General features: G+C 43.4%; 1 protein-coding gene across 1 annotated transcript in view; it reads right to left on the bottom strand.

Moving 5' to 3' along the window:
- The window catches only part of LOC137348041 (solute carrier family 15 member 1-like), a 196,168-nt gene that overhangs the window by 144,312 nt on the left and 33,158 nt on the right, over positions 1-18,698 (bottom strand). The window contains exon 3 of the mRNA XM_068013142.1: positions 17,289-17,376. Within this exon, the coding sequence (XP_067869243.1) occupies positions 17,289-17,355 (67 nt within the window). The 5' untranslated portion in view covers positions 17,356-17,376. The remainder of the gene's footprint in view (positions 1-17,288; positions 17,377-18,698) is intronic.

Raw genomic sequence — 18,698 nt, 5'->3', positions numbered from 1 at the left:
GATCCACAAAAAGCGATCAGCTGGGTAGGAAACCTTTTGTTGAGTGACTTCAGGAATATTCCTATGGTATTAGCCAATCCCCTCGGGCACAGAGCGATTTGATTGGCATTTCTACAGGTTATTGAGGGTGCGTTCCAGTGAACCAGTCACTGTGGATTCTTAAACAGTTTTAGAATGAGTCTTCTCCAAGGCATTTGTGTCACTCAATAAAACGTATTCTCATCTCTTGGGTGTTGGCCAAGCAAATTAACAAAAGCCTCTCAAGATAATGAACTCTTACAGTAACTAATGTCCCCAACCTAACTCAGGTACTGAGCCAGGGCACAAGTTGGCAGAGATTAGGTAGATTATCTGCAGTGTCTGAATACGGGTATAGTATGTGAGTGAGTGTGCGTGTGTGTGAGTGAGGGAGTCAGTGAGTGAGAGCGAGGAGAGTGAGTGAGTGAGCGTGTGTGTGTTTTTTTTCAGTGCAGGTCAGCATGCTCGGGTTCTGATTTACCGTATAATGGTCTGACAGAAAGCAGATGCTGTTTCTTTATTGAATTGTTTCATGAAAATGTTACAGTCGCTGAACAATTGCCCAGGGTACACGATGACCTGGCTGTGCTCCTTTAAAATGCCTAATGGCCGGCTATGTTTTCTAGCCAATTTTGAAGCTCTGTTTTCTTCACCTGTCCCTGTTCTTACAGATCACCTGAACAATCTACCAACTGTCTCCTGTCTGATATCCTAAGTGGATGAGACCTGTTTGTCTCATATTTTATTAACATGTATGCACATAATTACAAACAAAGGAATCAGGTCAAAGCTCTGTAGGCCTGCCACATCAAATCGCAAATAGCGGTGGACAATTGAACAACTAATGAGAGGAGGAGGCTCCATGATTATCCCCATCCTCAATGATGGTAGAACCCAGCAGGGGAGTGCAAAAGACAAGGCTGAAGTGTTTGCAAACATCTTTAACCATCCTTTGAGGCTTGCCCTTGAGGTTCACACCATCACAGATGGCAGTCTTCATCCAACTCGATTCACTCCACTTGACATCAAGAAATGCCTGGGCACAGCAAAGACTACAGGTCCCGATAACCTCCCGGCTGTAATTCTGAAGACCTGAGTTCCAGAAGTAGCCGTGCTCCTAATGCAGAAGAAATCCTAACTACCCAATTGCTGCCTTATCAGCCTACTCCCTATTTTAAAATAATTTTATTTATTTTTGGATGTGGGGACCAAATGCAATATTTTCAAGTTTGCTCATGACACAAAACAAGGTGGGAATGTGAGTTGTGAGGAGGATGCAAAGAGGATTCAAGGGGATTTCGACAGGATAAGTGAGTGGACAAGAACATGACAGATGGGATGTGAAGTTATCCACTTTGGTCAGAAAAACAGAAATGCAGAGTATTTCTTAAATGATGAGAGATTGGGAAGGGTTGATGTCCAAAGGGACCCGGGTGTCCTTGTTCATAAGTCACTGAAAGTTAATATGCAGGTGCAGCAAGCAATTCGGAAGCCAAATGGTATGTTGGCCTTTATTGCAAGAGGATTTGAGTACATGAGTAAAGAAGTATAGAGCCTTGGCAAGACTGCATCTGGAATATTGTGTACCGTTTTGGTCTCCTTACCTAAGGAAGGATATACTTGCCATCGAGGGAGTGCAACAAAGGTTCACCATACTGACTCCTGCGATAGCGGGATTGTCCTATGAGGAGAGATTGAGGAGACTGGGCCTGTATTCTCCAAAGTTTAGAAGAATGAGAGGTGATCTCATTGAAGCATACAAAATTCTTACAGAGCTTGACAGAGTTAATGCAGGAAGGATGCTTCCCCTGGCTGGTGAGTCTAGAACCAGGGGACACAGTTTCAGAATAAGAGGCAGGCCATTTAGGACTGAGATGAGGAGGAGTTTCTTCACTCAGAGGGTGGTGAATCTGTGGAATTCTCTACCTCAGAGGGCTGTGGAGGTTCAGTCATTGAGTCTGTTCGAGACAGAGATCAATAGATTTCTAGATATTAAAGATATCAAGGGATATGGGGATAGTGCAGGAAAATGGCATTGAGGTAGAAGATCAGCCATGATCTAGTTGAATGGCATAGCAGTCTCGAGGGGCTGAATGGCCTACTCGTGCTCCAATTTCCTAATCCAATGGAAGTAAAAGCCAAAAGAGATATAAAACGAACTGCCAACTCACTAACAGCTATTTCACACTATCACACAAATCACAGAATCATAGAATAGTTACAGCATGGATGAAGCCCATTCGGCCATCGAATCCACGCCTGCTCTTTGCAAGAGCAATTCAGCTCATCCCACTCCCCGCCCTTTCCCCTGTACCTCCAATTGTTTTTTATCTTCATGTGCTTATCCAATTCCCTTTTGAAAGCCATAGTTGATTCTGCCTCCACCACGTGTCAAGCAACGCATTCCAGATCCTAAACATTCACAGTGTAAAATGTTTTTTTTTTCTCATGTCACCTTTGTTCCTTTTACCATTCACCTTAAATCAGTGTCCTCAGGTGTCCTTCTGCCAAAGGGAACAGTTTCTCCCTATCCACTCTGTCCAGTTTTGAACACCTCTATCAAAATTTCTCTCCACCTTTAATTCTCTAAAGAGAACAGCCCAAGCTTCTTCAATCTATCCACGTAGCTGAAGTCACTCATCCCTGGAACCAGTCTCAAAAATCCTTTCTGCATCCTCTCTAGTCTTCACATTCTTCCTAAAGTGTAGTGCCCTGAATTTGACACATTACTCCAATTGAGGCCGAACCAGTGTTTTATAAATGTTCTTCATAACTTCCTTGCTTTTGTACTCTATGCCTCTATTAATAAAACCCAGGATCTTGCAGGCCTTCTTAACCTCAGTCTCAACCTGCAGTGCCACCTTCAACGATTTGTACACAAAAACCCCAGATCCTCTGTTTCTACACCATCCTTAGAATTGTACCATATTAGTTTATATTGCCTCTCCTCGTTCTTCCTACTAAAATGTGGCACTTTACATTTCTCTGCATTAAATTTCATCTGCCACATGTCTGCCCATTCCACCAGCCTGTTTATGTTCTCTTGAAGTTTATCACTATCCTCCTCACAATTCACAATATTTCCAGGTTTTGTGTCATCCGCAGATTTTGAAAATGTGCTGTATATATATCAAGAAAAGCAGTGATCTAGTACTGATACCTAGGGAACTCCACCGTTTACCTTCCTCCAGTCCAAAAAACAACCATTCAACACTACTCTCTGTTTCCCATCACTCAACCAACTTCATAGTCATACAGCAATTGCCTCTTTTATTTCATGGACTTCCACTTTGCTGACAAGTCTATTAAGTGGCACTTTATCAAACACCTTTTGAAAATCCATATACACCACATAAACTGCATTAACCTCAACAACTCACTTTTACCTCATCAAAAAATTCAATCAGGTTAGTTCAACACAATTTTCCTTTGACAAATACGTACTAGCTTTCCTTAATTAATCCATCCTTGTCCAAGTGACTGTTAACTTTGGCCCGGATTATCATTTCTAAAAGTCTTCCTATCATCAATATTAAACTGACTGGCCTGTAGATGCTGGATTTATCTTCACACCCCTTTTTGAACAAAGTCTGACCATTATACTGAATAACATACCATCTGTCCAATGATGAATTGGTAATGCAATGCATCCTCCCTCTTTATTTACCTCTACTAATACTGTTATGTTCAGCATGGTTTAGCTCTCAGCTCTTCCTCAGCTGAAGCCAAGAAGCAATGAAAGCTATGGCATATTTGGGGTTCGTTTCTCTAGAAAAGCAAAGGCTAAGAGATGACTTGATAGATGTCTTTAAACTTATGAAAGGATTTGATAGGATAAACGTAGAGAAGATGTTTCCACTTGTAGGGGTGTCTAAAAGTAGGGGTCAAAAATAAAACAGTCACTAATAATCCAATATGTAATTCAGGAGAATGTTCTTTACCCAGAGAGTGGTTAAAATATGGAACTTGATACCATATGGAGTAATTGAGATGATTAGCACAGCTGCATTTAAGGAGAAGCATGCATGAGGGAGAAAGGAATAGAAGGACATGCTGATAGCACTGGATAAAATAGGGTGGGGAGAGGCTCGTGTGGAGTGTAAACCAGCATGGACCAGTTGGGCTGAATGGCCTGTTTCTGTGCTGTAAATTCTATGTAATTCTATGTAATGCTGCCAAGAGGAGACAATTTCTCAGTCTTGTTTCTAATACTTTTTATATTTTTATGTAGATGCTTCTACCCTGTCTAAGTGATACCCTTAGACCCTTTCACCCTTCTATTTTTCCACATCCTTTCCTCCAATTTTCTTATTATTAACTCCTCCTCTGTGTCTCCGTGTTCTCTTTCTATTCCACCTCCTTCCGCTCCACCCCACGTTTACTACAAACTCATTGGGAGATAAATTGAATATTGAAATTGAGCCAATGAGGGCCAATATCATGGGTCAACTTCCTGCACTCCAAGGACATCGAAAGACAAATGACCTGATAGTTCATCGGGACATTTATCAGCAGTCTAGGCGGCTACCTAAAACAGATTCTAGGCTCTCTCGGCCAAACTGGATTGCGATAAGCAGAGAAGGCACATACACATGCTGCTCAGGATTCAGAACAGTCACTGTGGCCTAATTTCAACATGATAATCTGGTGGAGTATAGCATTGTTACTCATCTGCTACTGATTACCCTTGCCATTATATGTTAACCCCTGTTCCTCTTTTCATGTTTCTAGGTCCATCAAATGACTGGCATTCCAGCCACACAGATGAAGAGGGAGAACCCTCCCAAAGATGTACTGCCACTTGCTTTGACCCTTACAAGCACAGTAAAACAGGAACAGGTGGAGTATGAAAGGACAGACTAGGAAACAGCTCACATGAGGGCCAGCACATTCCTAGCTCTGCAGAACAAAACATTGACAAAGACTTCAAGGGATGAACTTTTTAAAAAAATATGCTTTCTGTGCACCACCAGTTGATCAATGCATGGCACTCCTGGCCAGTGAGTTTCCAAAACATGTTGGAGATTGTGGAGCAGTACACTCCCAATTTTTGAGGGGTTCTGACACATGGCATCTCTGCAGTTGACCATAGAGTGCCTAGTCAGTTGGATACTGATGAAGGTTTGGATCTTCTATTAGAGTTCTTGGATGAAATTTACAAGAAAGATGATCTATTAAAACCTATGAAACATGGTCAGATTTTGATAGATTTTGGAAAACAGATGGTAATTCACAGGAGGAATATATCATGGAATTTAACAGACTGTAAAAGAAGATTGAGGAAATTCAATTTAGAGATCCCTGGTTCAGTGCTAGCATTTAAATTACTGGATTGTGCTAGGATGTTACACGCGGGACAGGCTCCTGATTCTAACTGATGTTCAGTTCTCGGAGGGAGACTCTTTGTTGAATCAGATTTCTGCTGCCTTGAAAGAATTCCTGGGAAACAGTCATTTCCTGTGGGCTCGGTGGAACAAACGAGTTATTTCAAGGTGACACAAAGAATAGAGGACTTGATGATTGCCAGATTTTGAAATGGTCCAGATACTGGACACATGCATCAGTACAATGGGAGAGTTACAGACAGGCAGAATGAGGATGAAAGCACCTTTAGCAGGTTTGCCTATTACACCAGATGACAGAATTGAAACAGCAATAATAGGTGAATGAATCCCAGGAATGCCCAAGTAACAGTTAATAAGTGCCTCAGGTGTGACGCAAAGTATCATTATGCAATGAACTGCCCAAAGTGGAGAGGCAGGGTCCTTGAATTCTGAGGCAAAAGATGAAAATTAAAATGAATCTGAAGGAATTGTGCTAGTCACAAGGAGTTTTAGTCCTATGATGAACGTGTTAGCCACAGATTCATTCAGCTGTGCTGTGCTTGCACTTGGACAGTATGTGGAACAGATTGGTTGAAATGTTATTTAGTTTCACTCAGTAGAGAGGATCAATGCAAGGTTAAGGACTATAAAAGTACTACTAGCTTTAGGTTTGGTAATGACAACACATTGAGGTCACTATAAAGAGAGTTATAATTCCATGTAAAATAGCTGGAGTAAGTCACTTTAGCAGCAGTGATGTAGTCTCGAGTGAGATAACTTTTCTGTTGAGTAAACCTTCTATGAAAAAGTCACAAATGAAACTTGACATGGAGCATGATAAGGCAATTGTCTTTGGAAAGTCAATGGATCTGCAGTTTACCCAATCAGGACATTATTGTATCCTCTTAACAAAATCTGATGTTTCTCATCAGAGTGTTACATAAGCATTAATGGCATCAGGTGATAAGAGTCAGAAAGAAACAATGTAAATTGTCTTAAAGTTACATAGACAATTTTCAGACACTACTTGTCAAAGATTTAAAAATCCTGCTAAAGGATGCAGGTGTAGTTGATGAAGAATATACAAGCTAACAGAAGAGATTAGTGAGAAGTGTGAAATCTGTAAAAAGTATTGGAGGACCCTGCCACATCCTATTGGAAGCCTTCCATTGGCACATGATTTTAACAAGATAGCATGGATCTAAAGGTCTGGGACAAAGATCCAGCTGCTACCGTTTTTTGTGTAAGCTTTCAATGTCACGAGTTGTTTTTTACACTCTGGACATTCCATGCACTACAGATCATTAGTTCTCTGCAGCATTGAAGTCTTATTCCTTCCCAGTACATCCATAACACACGCCTATTTATACTGTTGCCTCCCCTCAGTGTTCTTGACTGATTTATTACATACCTATTCTGAGTCAGAAGGTTGTGCGTTCAAGTCCCACTCCAGAGACTTGAGTGCAAAATCTACGCTGACACTCCAGTGCAGTACTGAGGGGGTGCTGCACTGTCAGAGGTGCCATCTTTTGGATGAAGTGTTAAGCCAAGGCCCTGCCTGCTCCTCCCAGGTAGTCATAAAAGATCACATGGCATTATTTTGAAGAAGAGCAGGGAGTTATCCCTAGTCTTCTGGCATTATTTACCCGTCAAACCCGCAGGGGCGGCACAGTGGCGCAGTGGTTAGCACCACAGCCTCACAGCTCCAGCGACCCGGGTTCAATTCTGGGTACTGCCTGTGCGGAGTTTGCAAGTTCTCCCTGTGTCTGCGTGGGTTTCCTCCGGGTGCTCCGGTTTCCTCCCACATGCCAAAGACTTGCAGGTTGATAGGTTAATTGGCCATTATAAATTGCCCCTAGTACAGCTCTTGGGCCAACCATCAAGAAGATCACCCCCCTCAAATCTAAATCGGGGGACATAATCACTGACCAACGCAAACAGATGGACCGCTGGGTTGAGCACTACCTAGAACTGTACTCCAGGGAGAATGCTGTCACTGAGACTGCCCTCAATGCAGCCCAGCCTCTACCAGTCATGGATGAGCTGGACATACAGCCAACCAAATCGGAACTCAGTGATGCCATTGATTCCCTAGCCAGCGGAAAAGCCCCTGGGAAGGACAGCATTACCCCTGAAATAATCAAGAGTGCCAAGCCTGCTATACTCTCAGCACTACATGAACTGCTATGCCTGTGCTGGGACGAGGGAGCAGTACCCCAGGACATGTGCGATGCCAACATCATCACCCTCTATAAAAACAAAGGTGACCGCGGTGACTGCAACAACTACCGTGGAATCTCCCTGCTCAGCATAGTGGGGAAAGTCTTTGCTCGAGTCGCTCTGAACAGGCTCCAGAAGCTGGCCGAGCGCGTCTACCCTGAGGCACAGTGTGGCTTTCGTGCAGAGAGATCGACTATTGACATGCTGTTCTCCCTTCGTCAGATACAGGAGAAATGCCGTGAACAACAGATGCCCCTCTACATTGCTTTCATTGATCTCACCAAAGCCTTTGACCTCGTCAGCAGACGTGGTCTCTTCAGACTACTAGAAAAGATCGGATGTCCACCAAAGCTACTAAGTATCATCACCTCATTCCATGACAATATGAAAGGCACAATTCAACATGGTGGCTCCTCATCAGAGCCCTTTCCTATCCTGAGTGGTGTGAAACAGGGCTGTGTTCTCGCACCCACACTTTTTGGGATTTTCTTCTCCCTGCTGCTTTCACATGCGTTCAAATCCTCTGAAGAAGGAATTTTCCTCCACACAAGATCAGGGGGCAGGTTGTTCAACCTTGCCCGTCTAAGAGCGAAGTCCAAAGTACGGAAAGTCCTCATCAGAGAACTCCTCTTTGCTGACGATGCTGCTTTAACATCTCACACTGAAGAATGCCTGCAGAGTCTCATCGACAGGTTTGCGTCTGCCTGCAATGAATTTGGCCTAACCATCAGCCTCAAGAAAACGAACATCATGGGGCAGGATGTCAGAAATGCTCCATCCATCAATATTGGCGACCACGCTCTGGAAGTGGTTCAAGAGTTCACCTACCTAGGCTCAACTATCACCAGTAACCTGTCTCTAGATGCAGAAATCAACAAGCGCATGGGTAAGGCTTCCACTGCTATGTCCAGACTGGCCAAGAGAGTGTGGGAAAATGGCGCACTGACACGGAACACAAAAGTCCGAGTGTATCAGGCCTGTGTCCTCAGTACCTTGCTCTACGGCAGCGAGGCCTGGACAACGTATGCCAGCCAAGAGCGACGTCTCAATTCATTCCATCTTCGCTGCCTTCGGAGAATAATTGGCATCAGGTGGCAGGACTATATCTCCAACACAGAAGTCCTTGAAGCGGCCAACACCCCCAGCTTATACACACTACTGAGTCAGCGGCGCTTGAGATGGCTTGGCCATGTGAGCCGCATGGAAGATGGCAGGATCCCCAAAGACACATTGTACAGCGAGCTCGCCACTGGTATCAGACCCACCGGCCGTCCATGTCTCCGTTATAAAGACGTCTGCAAACGCGACATGAAATCGTGTGACATTGATCACAAGTCGTCGGAGTCAGTTGCCAGCATTCGCCAGAGCTGGCGGGCAGCCATAAAGACAGGGCTAAATTGTGGCGAGTCGAAGAGACTTAGTAGTTGGCAGGAAAAAAGACAGAGGCGCAAGGGGAGAGACAACTGTGCAACAGCCCCAACAAACAAATTTCTCTGCAGCACCTGTGGAAGAGCCTGTCACTCCAGAATTGGCCTTTATAGCCACTCCAGGCGCTGCTTCACAAAGCACTGACCACCTCCAGGCGCGTATCCATTGTCTCTCGAGATAAGGAGGCCCAAAAGAGAAAGAGTACAGGTAGGAAGGTGGTAAAGAAATATATAGGGACCGGTGGGGATGTTATTGCAATATGGGATTCGTGTAGGATTAGTATAAATGGGTGGTAGATGGTCGGCACAGACTCGGTGGGCCGAAGGGCCTGTTTCAGTGCTGTATCTCTAAACTAAACTAAACATATCATTCTACATTTTGTAGACCTGGCAACCAGATTTAATCTTTCTACAATATTACTTAGTAAGGACAAAAGGGTTATTCTAGACAAAATCATGGAGAAATGGATCGCAACCAGACGTCGGACACCAGCTAAGTTTCTGACTGATAATGGAAAGGAAATTTACCAATGACAAGTTCAGAGATATGTGTAAAAAGATGAATATCAAGGTCATGAATACCGCAGCTAAAAGTCCTTTCAGCAATGGACTCTGTGAAAGGAATGATGTAGTGATCGATGAAATGCTGCATAAAATTTTAGCTGATCAACCAAACTGCAAGTTAACAACCGCCCTGGCTTAGAGGATTCATCCAAAGAATTGAAGAGTATTGTCCCTATCAATTAGTTTATGGGTGAAATCTCAAGTTGCCTTCTGTGATGTGTGATAGTCCTTCTACTCTAGAAGGTACTACGATTAGTTGAGAATTGCTGAAAATAGAGAAATGTTGTTGAAGCTTTTTGTCTTGCACTCATCAGGACAATATGCAAGAACAATCAATGTAAGGGAAAACAACAACTTATACTGCATGAGAAGAGAGTGCTGATTGGTTGGCAAGTGAACTCTGATTGGTAGAGGCATTGCCATGGAGAATACACCAGTTTACAGTAACTGACAGTTAACTGCCAAGCTTTGTTTGAAATTTAAAACAGGCAGTTTGGTTCTGATTGGTCAAGGCATTGCCCTGAGGAATGAACCAGCGAATGGCTGTCACTTATTTTGTTCAGCTTAAACAGGCGCAATGTGTGTACATGTTCTTTCTGTCTGCAAAGAACAGGGCCCTGTGTATTAATATATCTAGCTTCCAGTACGCGCAAATGCGCTACACTGCGAGCCCTAATTCCATTTTTTCTGCACATTAGAATGCTTTAAATGCAGAGAGATGGGTTTTCATTAAGGCTGATGTCTTGGAGAAAATTCAGAGAACTCTGAGGCATCATGTAAGACCGTCCGAGACAGAATCTAATTCAGAAGATTTGGTGTATAACAAAAGAACGGGCCATAGGGAATTGAAAGGCCCTGGTAATGTAATCGGTCATGATGGTAAGACAGTACTTAGCAAACATGGCAATCAAACTGTTACGGTTCATTCTTCATGATTAATGGGGATTAATTACAAAATCTCAGAATCTGAGCAGCTGATATAAGGAAACGAGGCACCTTGTACCTCAAATGTTCATGCGTTTTGTGATGACGATTCAGAGGAACAGGATACGGTCGATCAAAGGCTGGATAGTGGTACTGTGAGTGATCATGATGCACAGGACAGAGCTATCAGATCCAAAGGCCAATTGCCCAGAGTGGGTACTCGGGTGACATATATTCCAGAGGGTTCTCATGAATGGAGGGATGCAACAACTGTGGGATGTGCAGGAAAATTTACTGCCAAGTTTAAATATTGGTTGAATGTTCAGGATGATGGCCAAGAAGCAAGGTCCATGGACTGGCAGAAAGGGGTGTAAGAGTGGAGAGCAAGAAAGCGCAGTCCAAGTTCTGATAGTGGATCTGGAAGCGACTCTTGTGTCAGAAAATGATCACATACTGGAGAAAGAGCCTCCAATAGTGCAAGAGGGCGATCTCACCATAGTAGTCCTAAAAGATAGATAAGTGTAAGTTGAGGTCATAGCTTGAATAAATTACACAATTAAATGATGGCCACAGAATAGTCCCAGAACAGAACTATCAACAAAAGTCTTCATGACCGTGAAGTTTTGGTGGCTGCCAATAAACTTGAAGGTAAACTAATAAGAGAGGCAAAACAGTGGTGCAGTGGATAGCACTGCAGCCTCACAGCTCCAGGGACCCGGGTTCGATTCTGGGTACTGCCTGTGTGGAGTTTGCAAGTTCTCCCTGTGACCGCGTGGGTTTTCGCCGGGTGCTCCGGTTTCCTCCCACCGCCAAGGACTTGCAGGTTGATAGGTAAATTGGCTGTTGTAAATTGCCCCTAGTGTAGGTAGGTGGTAGGGAATATGGGATTACTGTAGGGTTAGTAGAAAAATGGGTGGTTGTTGGTCGGCACAGACTCAGTGGGCCGAAGGGCCTGTTTCAGCGCTGTATCTCTAAATAAATAAATAAAATAAAAAAACAAAAGAAATTGGATAGCTGGAGAGAGTTTGGAGATCATTCTGAGGTACTAAATAATAGGCAGCCAGCCTTGTCACATACATGGATTTGTACAGAAAAAGTCCTTCCTGATGGGACATATAAGGCAACCCCTAGTTGCTAGGGGTTTTGAAGAGCGACTGGGTGATACGAGTGTTAGGCCGAACTCTCCCACAGCTGGAAAAGTAATCTTGAAAATCTTTTTAGCTCTTTTGGCCACATATTCATGGGAGCGTAGATCAATCGACATAAATGCTGCATTTCTGCAGGGTGATACTTTTCAGAGAGAAGTGTTTCTGAAACTGCCCAAACAGGCAACAGATGCAGAAGGGACACTATGAAAACTAAACATATGTATCTATGGCCTCTATGATGCTTCCAGGATGTGGTCTTTTTTGGTGAGATCTGTTTTGCTGAAAATAGGTTTTGTTCAACAAAAAGCAGATCCTGCAATGTTATATTGATACCATAAAGGAAAACTTTCAGACATCTTCATGAAGCATGTTGATGATTTCTTATGGGGTGAAACTGCAGAATGTGAGAAATGTATTCTTAAGATTAGAGTAGAATTTAAGATTGGGAGTCAGGCTTGTGGGGCTTTTAAATATATTGGTTTAGATATCAAGCAGAGTAGGTCTGCATTAAAATTAAATCAATAACAAAACCTATTTAAAGCCTGTTACATCCATCCTGGTTAATTGTGCTTAGTCATCACAGAAAGATGATGTTATATCTAAAGAAGAGATAAAGTAATTGCAAAGCTTGATTGGTCAGTTGAACTGGTCGTTTTGATATGTTGGAGTTAAATACTACGACGGAACAACCTAAAGTCAAGAATGTTTTAAGGGCAAATAAAACAGTGAACAAATTAAATCTGGAGAAATGCATATTTAAGTTCCCATCCTTAGGTGATCCAAGAACATAAAACCCATAATTTTAGCAATGCTTCACATGCTAATCTTTCTGATGGGTATTTGAGAGCAGCTGGTTTCATAATATTTCTGATGGGTAAAAATGGGAAACATTGTCCTTTAGCTTGGGAAGCTAAGCAAATAAAAAGGGTTGTTAAAAGTACATTAGCTGCAGAAACACTGGCTCTTGCGGAGGCAGTGGATAGGGGATTCTACTTGTCAAATATTTTAATTGAGATTCTGTACAAGGGGAATACTGAAGATAGTGTATCCATTGAACATTGGATATTTATAGATAAATGCTCCTTGTGGGATAATGTACACTCTACAAAAAGTGAGAGTGAGAAAAGGCTACAGATTAATCTTTCTGACTTGAAACAAATACTGGGAGAAAGGAAATCTCTAAAATTAAATGGGTAGATGCAAGTCATCGACCGTCTGATTGTTTTACAAAAAGAACTGCATGTATGAAGACATTTTTAGGGGTCCTAGTGGATGGGGAATCTGTTTATTGTATATTATTTGTGTTTAATTATATACAGGTGGAGGACATTAATTGGGTTTTATTTGACCACATATAGAGACACTTACTGAAACTGTGTGAGGTTCAGTTAGAAGGTGTTTGCTTATAAAGTTTCACTCTGTAAATAAATGTTAGCTTGTTTAAAGAGTAGCTCCAGTACTATCCACCAGCTGGCTTTCTGGAGTATAATACAGCACTCCCTCAGTACTGTAGTGGGAGCATCAACCTGGATTTTGTGCTCAAGTCTCTGGAGTGAGATTTTCTCCAACAGCCTTTGGACTCAGAGGTGAGAATGCTACCCACTGAGCCATGACTCACACTATGAAGAAAATAGTGGGTTGTCAAAAGAGTTCAGTTTATTCTACAGTTGTTGCAAATATATTGAAATGGTATAGTAGAAAAAGACCACAATGTAATACAAGCACAATATTTCTCAAATCTTCTAGAGTTTTAGCTGAGAACAGGTGGGGACTAATGTACCCTGCAAGCTGTGGAGCTGCTCAGCAACACGAAAGTTCTCGCGCAGAAGACAGTTACTTTAAGTTACTGTGCGTGCACAGCCACATAAAAGAATTAAAGCAGCCACGCACTTAAATAAGTGATCCACACACTCCAAAAACATACATTAGAAGGAACATTGGTGAGGACCTCTTTAAAATACTGCTGGAAATCTCCGCCTCTTGATTTGTACCATTTATAGTTTGTGGAAGGAATTAGGAACTGGTGGTATCATTGCAGGTGGAGATCAAAAAGGCACTGGGGATCCTGACAAGGTCATCTGCCCCCACTGTCAGATACTCGTTAGGGCCTAGGGTTACCAACCTTCCAGAATTGTCTCGGAGTCTTCAGAAATTCTAGATGAATTACCTGGACATTGCTGTGAGCACATCATAGGATATTTTTTTAAAATTGTGTTTTTCATTTTCTTTGAACATTTTTGCTTCTTGTTTATTGTATCAGCTGGGGCTCAGTTTGTAGCACTCTCACTTCTGAGTCAGATGTTTCTGGGTTCAAGTTCCATTCCAGGGATCGAGCACAAAAATCTAAGCTGACACTCTGGTGCAATACTGAAGGAGTGCTACACTGTCGGAGATGTCATCTTTCGGATGAGACATTAAACCGAGGCCCCGTCTGCCTGGATGCATGGATGTAGAATATCCCAAGGCACTATTTCAAAGAAGATCAGGGATGTTATCCCTGGTGTCCAGGCCAAATTTATCCCTCAATCAACATCACACAAATAGATTATCTGGTCATTATCACATTGCAGATTGTGGAATTTTGCTGTGTGCAAATTGGCTGCCACATTTTTTTTTAATTCATTCATGGGATGTGGGCGTCACTGGCTATGCCAGCGTTTATTGCCCATCCCTAATTTCCTACATTCCAACAGTGACTACATTTCAGAAACACTTCACTGGCTGTAAAGTGCTTTGGGATGTGAGGTGGTAGTGAAAAGCGCTATATCAATGCAAGCTTTTCTTTTTTTAAAATATTGGAGATGGGGAAAAGGCTTGTTTGACTGGGTCGGGTGGCTGGAGGTGGGAGGTCATGTGATGAAACCTCCAAGAATCCATCACCAGAGTTAGCAAACCTAATTGGGCCCTGCCTTTTTCTGGCTGCACTCACCTATAGGTCCATCTGAAAATGGGAAAGGGGTTCACCCAATAGTGAGTCTAGTCTTAGTCCCATTAGGCAAAACGGGCAGTAGGAAGATGAAAATCGCTCACCCAGCCAAAGACACACCTGGCTATATTCCAGTCATTGCATAGCCATGACCAGGATTTGGTCCTATCTATGTTCAAAACCCCCAGCTAATCCATGGCTGCGTTGTTACCACCAGTCTGTTAGCCACCCGCAAACCAGAAATGGTACAAACCAAGAGGCGGACATATCCAGCAGCATTTAAATGGGTCCTCACCAACATTCCCGCTAATTTCTTTTGGAGTGGAGGGTAATTTATTTAAGTGCGTGGCCCCGTTAAGTTTTTTTGTACGGCTGCTCTACCCTTCCTCACCTTCCTATTTCGCTGTGCTATGGCAAGATGTAAATGTCAGGCTGTGTAGTGAGACACAAAGCGTTGTGCCATCTTCTCTCCACGCAGTGAGCTGGAAACAGTAGATTGCAAGGGAGTACTGGAGACACAGCACTGATTCCAGCCCTTCCCACAGATCTCAGTGATGAATCTATTCCTGATGTTTGATAAGCCTCATTGTTGGAATATCTGTGTTTGTTATAGTGTCACAGGGCACAATCTGAGACCAAATAAAAGTGGTTGGCCCAGGGAGTTTAGACTTTCTCAGGGCCTGTCAGTAATATATGAGGGCGGTTAAATATAAATTTTAATTTTCATGAATTAGACAACACCTGTTTCCCAGGTGTCCCCAGGTGGTCTTCAGTCAACTGCCAACAATGCATTCAGAGCAGCGTGGAACACTTTGACACAGTTTTGGAGCTGGCCTGGCACACGGACACAGGGCAGTGTCCTAAGCCAAACCATCTTCAGCTGTGAAATCAATGACCTTCCCTCCATCATAAGGTCAGAAGGGGGGATGTTCGCTAATGATTGCTAATGTTTAGTACACTTTGCAACTCCTCAGATACTGAAGCAGGACAACATTCAGGCTTGGGCTGATAAGTGGCAAGTAACATTCACACCACACAAGCACCAGGCAATGACCATCTACAACAAAAGAGAGTCTAACCATCTCACCTTGACGTTCAATGGCATTACTATTGCTGAATTCCTCCACCATCCTGGAGATTACCATTCACCAGAAACGTAATTGGAGCAGCCATATAAATATGTGGCTATAAGAGCAGATCAGAGGCTAGAAATTCTGCAGTGAGTATCTCACCTCCTGACTCCCCAAAACCATCTACAAGGCACAAGTCAGATAAGTGATGGGATACTCTCCAATTCCCTGGATGAGTGCAGCTCCAACAACACTCAAGGAGCTCAACACCATCCAGGACAAAGCAGCCCTCTTGATTGGCACCCCATTCACCTTAAACATTCACTCTTCCACCGCCGACACACAGTGGCAGCGGTGTGTACCATACACAAGATGCACTGCAGCAATTCACCAAGACTCCTTTTACAGCACCTTCCAAACCCATGACCACGACCACGACCACCAAGAAGGACAAGGGCAGCAGACATGGAAACACCGCCACCTGCAACTTCCACTCCAAGTCACACTCCATCCTGACTTGGAACTATATTGCTGGTCCTTCATTGTCACTAGGTCAAAATCCAGGAGCTCCCTCCCCAACAGCACCGTTGGACTACCTATACCACATGGACAGCAGCAGTCAAGAAGGAGGCTCACCACCTCCTTCTCAAGGGCAAACAGGGATGGGCAACAAATGCTGACCTTGCCAGTGATGCCCATATCACAGGAATGAATAAAAAAAACTTTTGACGCAGGTTTAGAGCAGCCTGGCCCACTCCGACGCGGGTTTGAAGCAGCCTGACAGACCTTGTCACAGGTTTGGAGCAGCCTGGCACACCTTGACGTGTGTTTGGAGTAGCCTGGCACATCTTGACGTGTGTTTGAAGTAGCCTGGCACACTTTGACACCAGTTTGGAGCAGCCTGGCACATTTTGACACAGGTTTGGAGTAGCCTGGCACACTTTGACACAGATTTGGAGAAGCCTGGCACACCTTGACATAGGTTTTGAGGAGCCTGGCACACTTTGCAGGCAATTACTGACCTGCGATAATGTCAGAGAGAAGGAAAACCAGAATTTGGCATCTAATGTTTGAAAGATGGAATGGATGTAGGAGCTGCTATGAGTCAGGAGTCCTAAAACTTTATTTAAATGTGGAAGTCCTTCACACTGAAAGTTTTCACTGGCATGATATTGATAGCAGAGTTGAAAGGGTTAAATCATGAGGCTAGGTTGCATATACTTGTTTTTTGATTTGCCTTGAGATTAAAAAGTTGAGGGTGATCGAATCATGGTCTTTAAAATAATAAATTAATTTGATAGGGTAGATACAGAGAATCTATTTCCTTGTTGGGGGAATCCAGAACAAAGGGCACAATCTTAAAATGAGAGCTAGGCCATTCAGGAGTGAAATCAGAAAGTACTTTGCATGCAAAGGGTAGTGGAAATCTGAAACTCTCTCCCTAAAAAAAGTGTGGGTGCTGGGAATCAATTGAAAATTTACAGGCTGAGATCAAGAGACTTTTATTAGGTAAGGACCTCAGGGGATGGCAGAAAGTTTTACGTTTGGGAATTTCAATATTTTATTGGTTACTGGGTGTAAGGTTGTACAGCATGGATTCGTAATGAAATCTAACTCTGGGACTTGTCACTTAGACAGCTGTAGAATTGAATGGATTCAGACTGTACCTGGCTGTACGCAGTCACTCGCTGATGAGCTATGATCATCCAAGGTTTCGTACTGAGGCATGGTCATATCAATACAACATAACAGGACCTGAATGAGAAGGAAAGCATTTAAAGGCTTTTTAAAAACACACACACATATATAGACACAACCGCACACACACACATATTGATATATATTATATACGCACACATAACAAATACACATATGCACTGTCACATGGCCTGATGTTTTTTTTTTAATTCATTCAGGGATGTGGACATCGCTGGCTAGGCCAGCATTTATTACCCAACCCTAATTGCCCTTGAGAAGGTGGTGGTGAGCTGCCTTCTTGAACCGCTGCAGTCCATTTGGGGTAGGTATACCCACAGTGCTGTTAGGAAGGGAGTTCCAGGATTTTGACCCAGCGACAGTGAAGGAACGGCGATATAGTTCCAAGTCAGGATGGTGTGTAACTTGGACGGGAACTTGCACGTGGTGGTGTTCCCATGCATTTGCTGCCCTTGTCCTTCTAGTTGGTAGAGGTCGTGGGTTTGGAAGGTGCTGTTTAAGGAGCCTTGGTGCATTGCTGCAGTGCATCTTGTAGATGGTACACACTGCTGCCACTGTGCGTCGGTGGTGGAGGGAGTGAATGTTTGTAGATGGGGTGCCAATCAAGCGGGCTGCTTTGTCCTGGATGGTGTCGAGCTTCTTGAGTGTTGTTGGAGCTGCACCCATCCAGGCAAGTGGAGAGTATTCCATCACACTCTTGACTTGTGCCTTGTAGATGGTGGAGAGGCTTTGGGGAGTCAGGAAGTGAGTTACTGGCCTCAGGATTCCTAGCCTTTGACCTGCTCTTGTAGCCATGGTATTTATATGGCTACTCCAGTTCAGTTTCTGGTCAATGGTAGCCCCTAGGATGTTGATAGTGGGGGATTCAGTGATGGTAATGCCGTTGAATGTCAAGGGGAGATGGTTAGATTCTGTTGGAGATGGTCATTTCCTGGCACTTGTGTGGCGCGAATGTTACTTGCCACATATCAGCATAGCCTGGATATTGTCCAGGTCTTGCTGCATTTCTACACAGACTGCTTCAGTATCTGAGGAGTCATGAATGGTGCTGAACATTGTGCAATCATCAGCGAACATCCCCACTTCTGACCTTATGATTGAAGGAAGGTCATTGATGAAGCAGCTGAAGATGGTTGGGCGTAGGACACTACCTTTGCGATAACATATCTTAAATATATTGAATTACATAGAATTTACAGCACAGAAACAGGTCATTCAGTCCAACAGGTCTATTCTGGTGTTTGTGTTCCATTCAAGCCTCCTCCCACCCCTCGACATCTCACTCAATCAGCATATCCTTCCATTCCTTTCTCCATCGTGTGTTTATCTAGCTTCCCCTTAAATGCATCTATGCTAGTTGT

Source organism: Heterodontus francisci, chromosome 33, assembly GCF_036365525.1.
Source record: "Heterodontus francisci isolate sHetFra1 chromosome 33, sHetFra1.hap1, whole genome shotgun sequence".
Classification (NCBI taxonomy): domain Eukaryota; kingdom Metazoa; phylum Chordata; class Chondrichthyes; order Heterodontiformes; family Heterodontidae; genus Heterodontus; species Heterodontus francisci.
The sequence above is the reverse complement of the archived record's forward strand: the minus strand, read 5'-3'. Positions and strand labels throughout refer to the sequence as shown.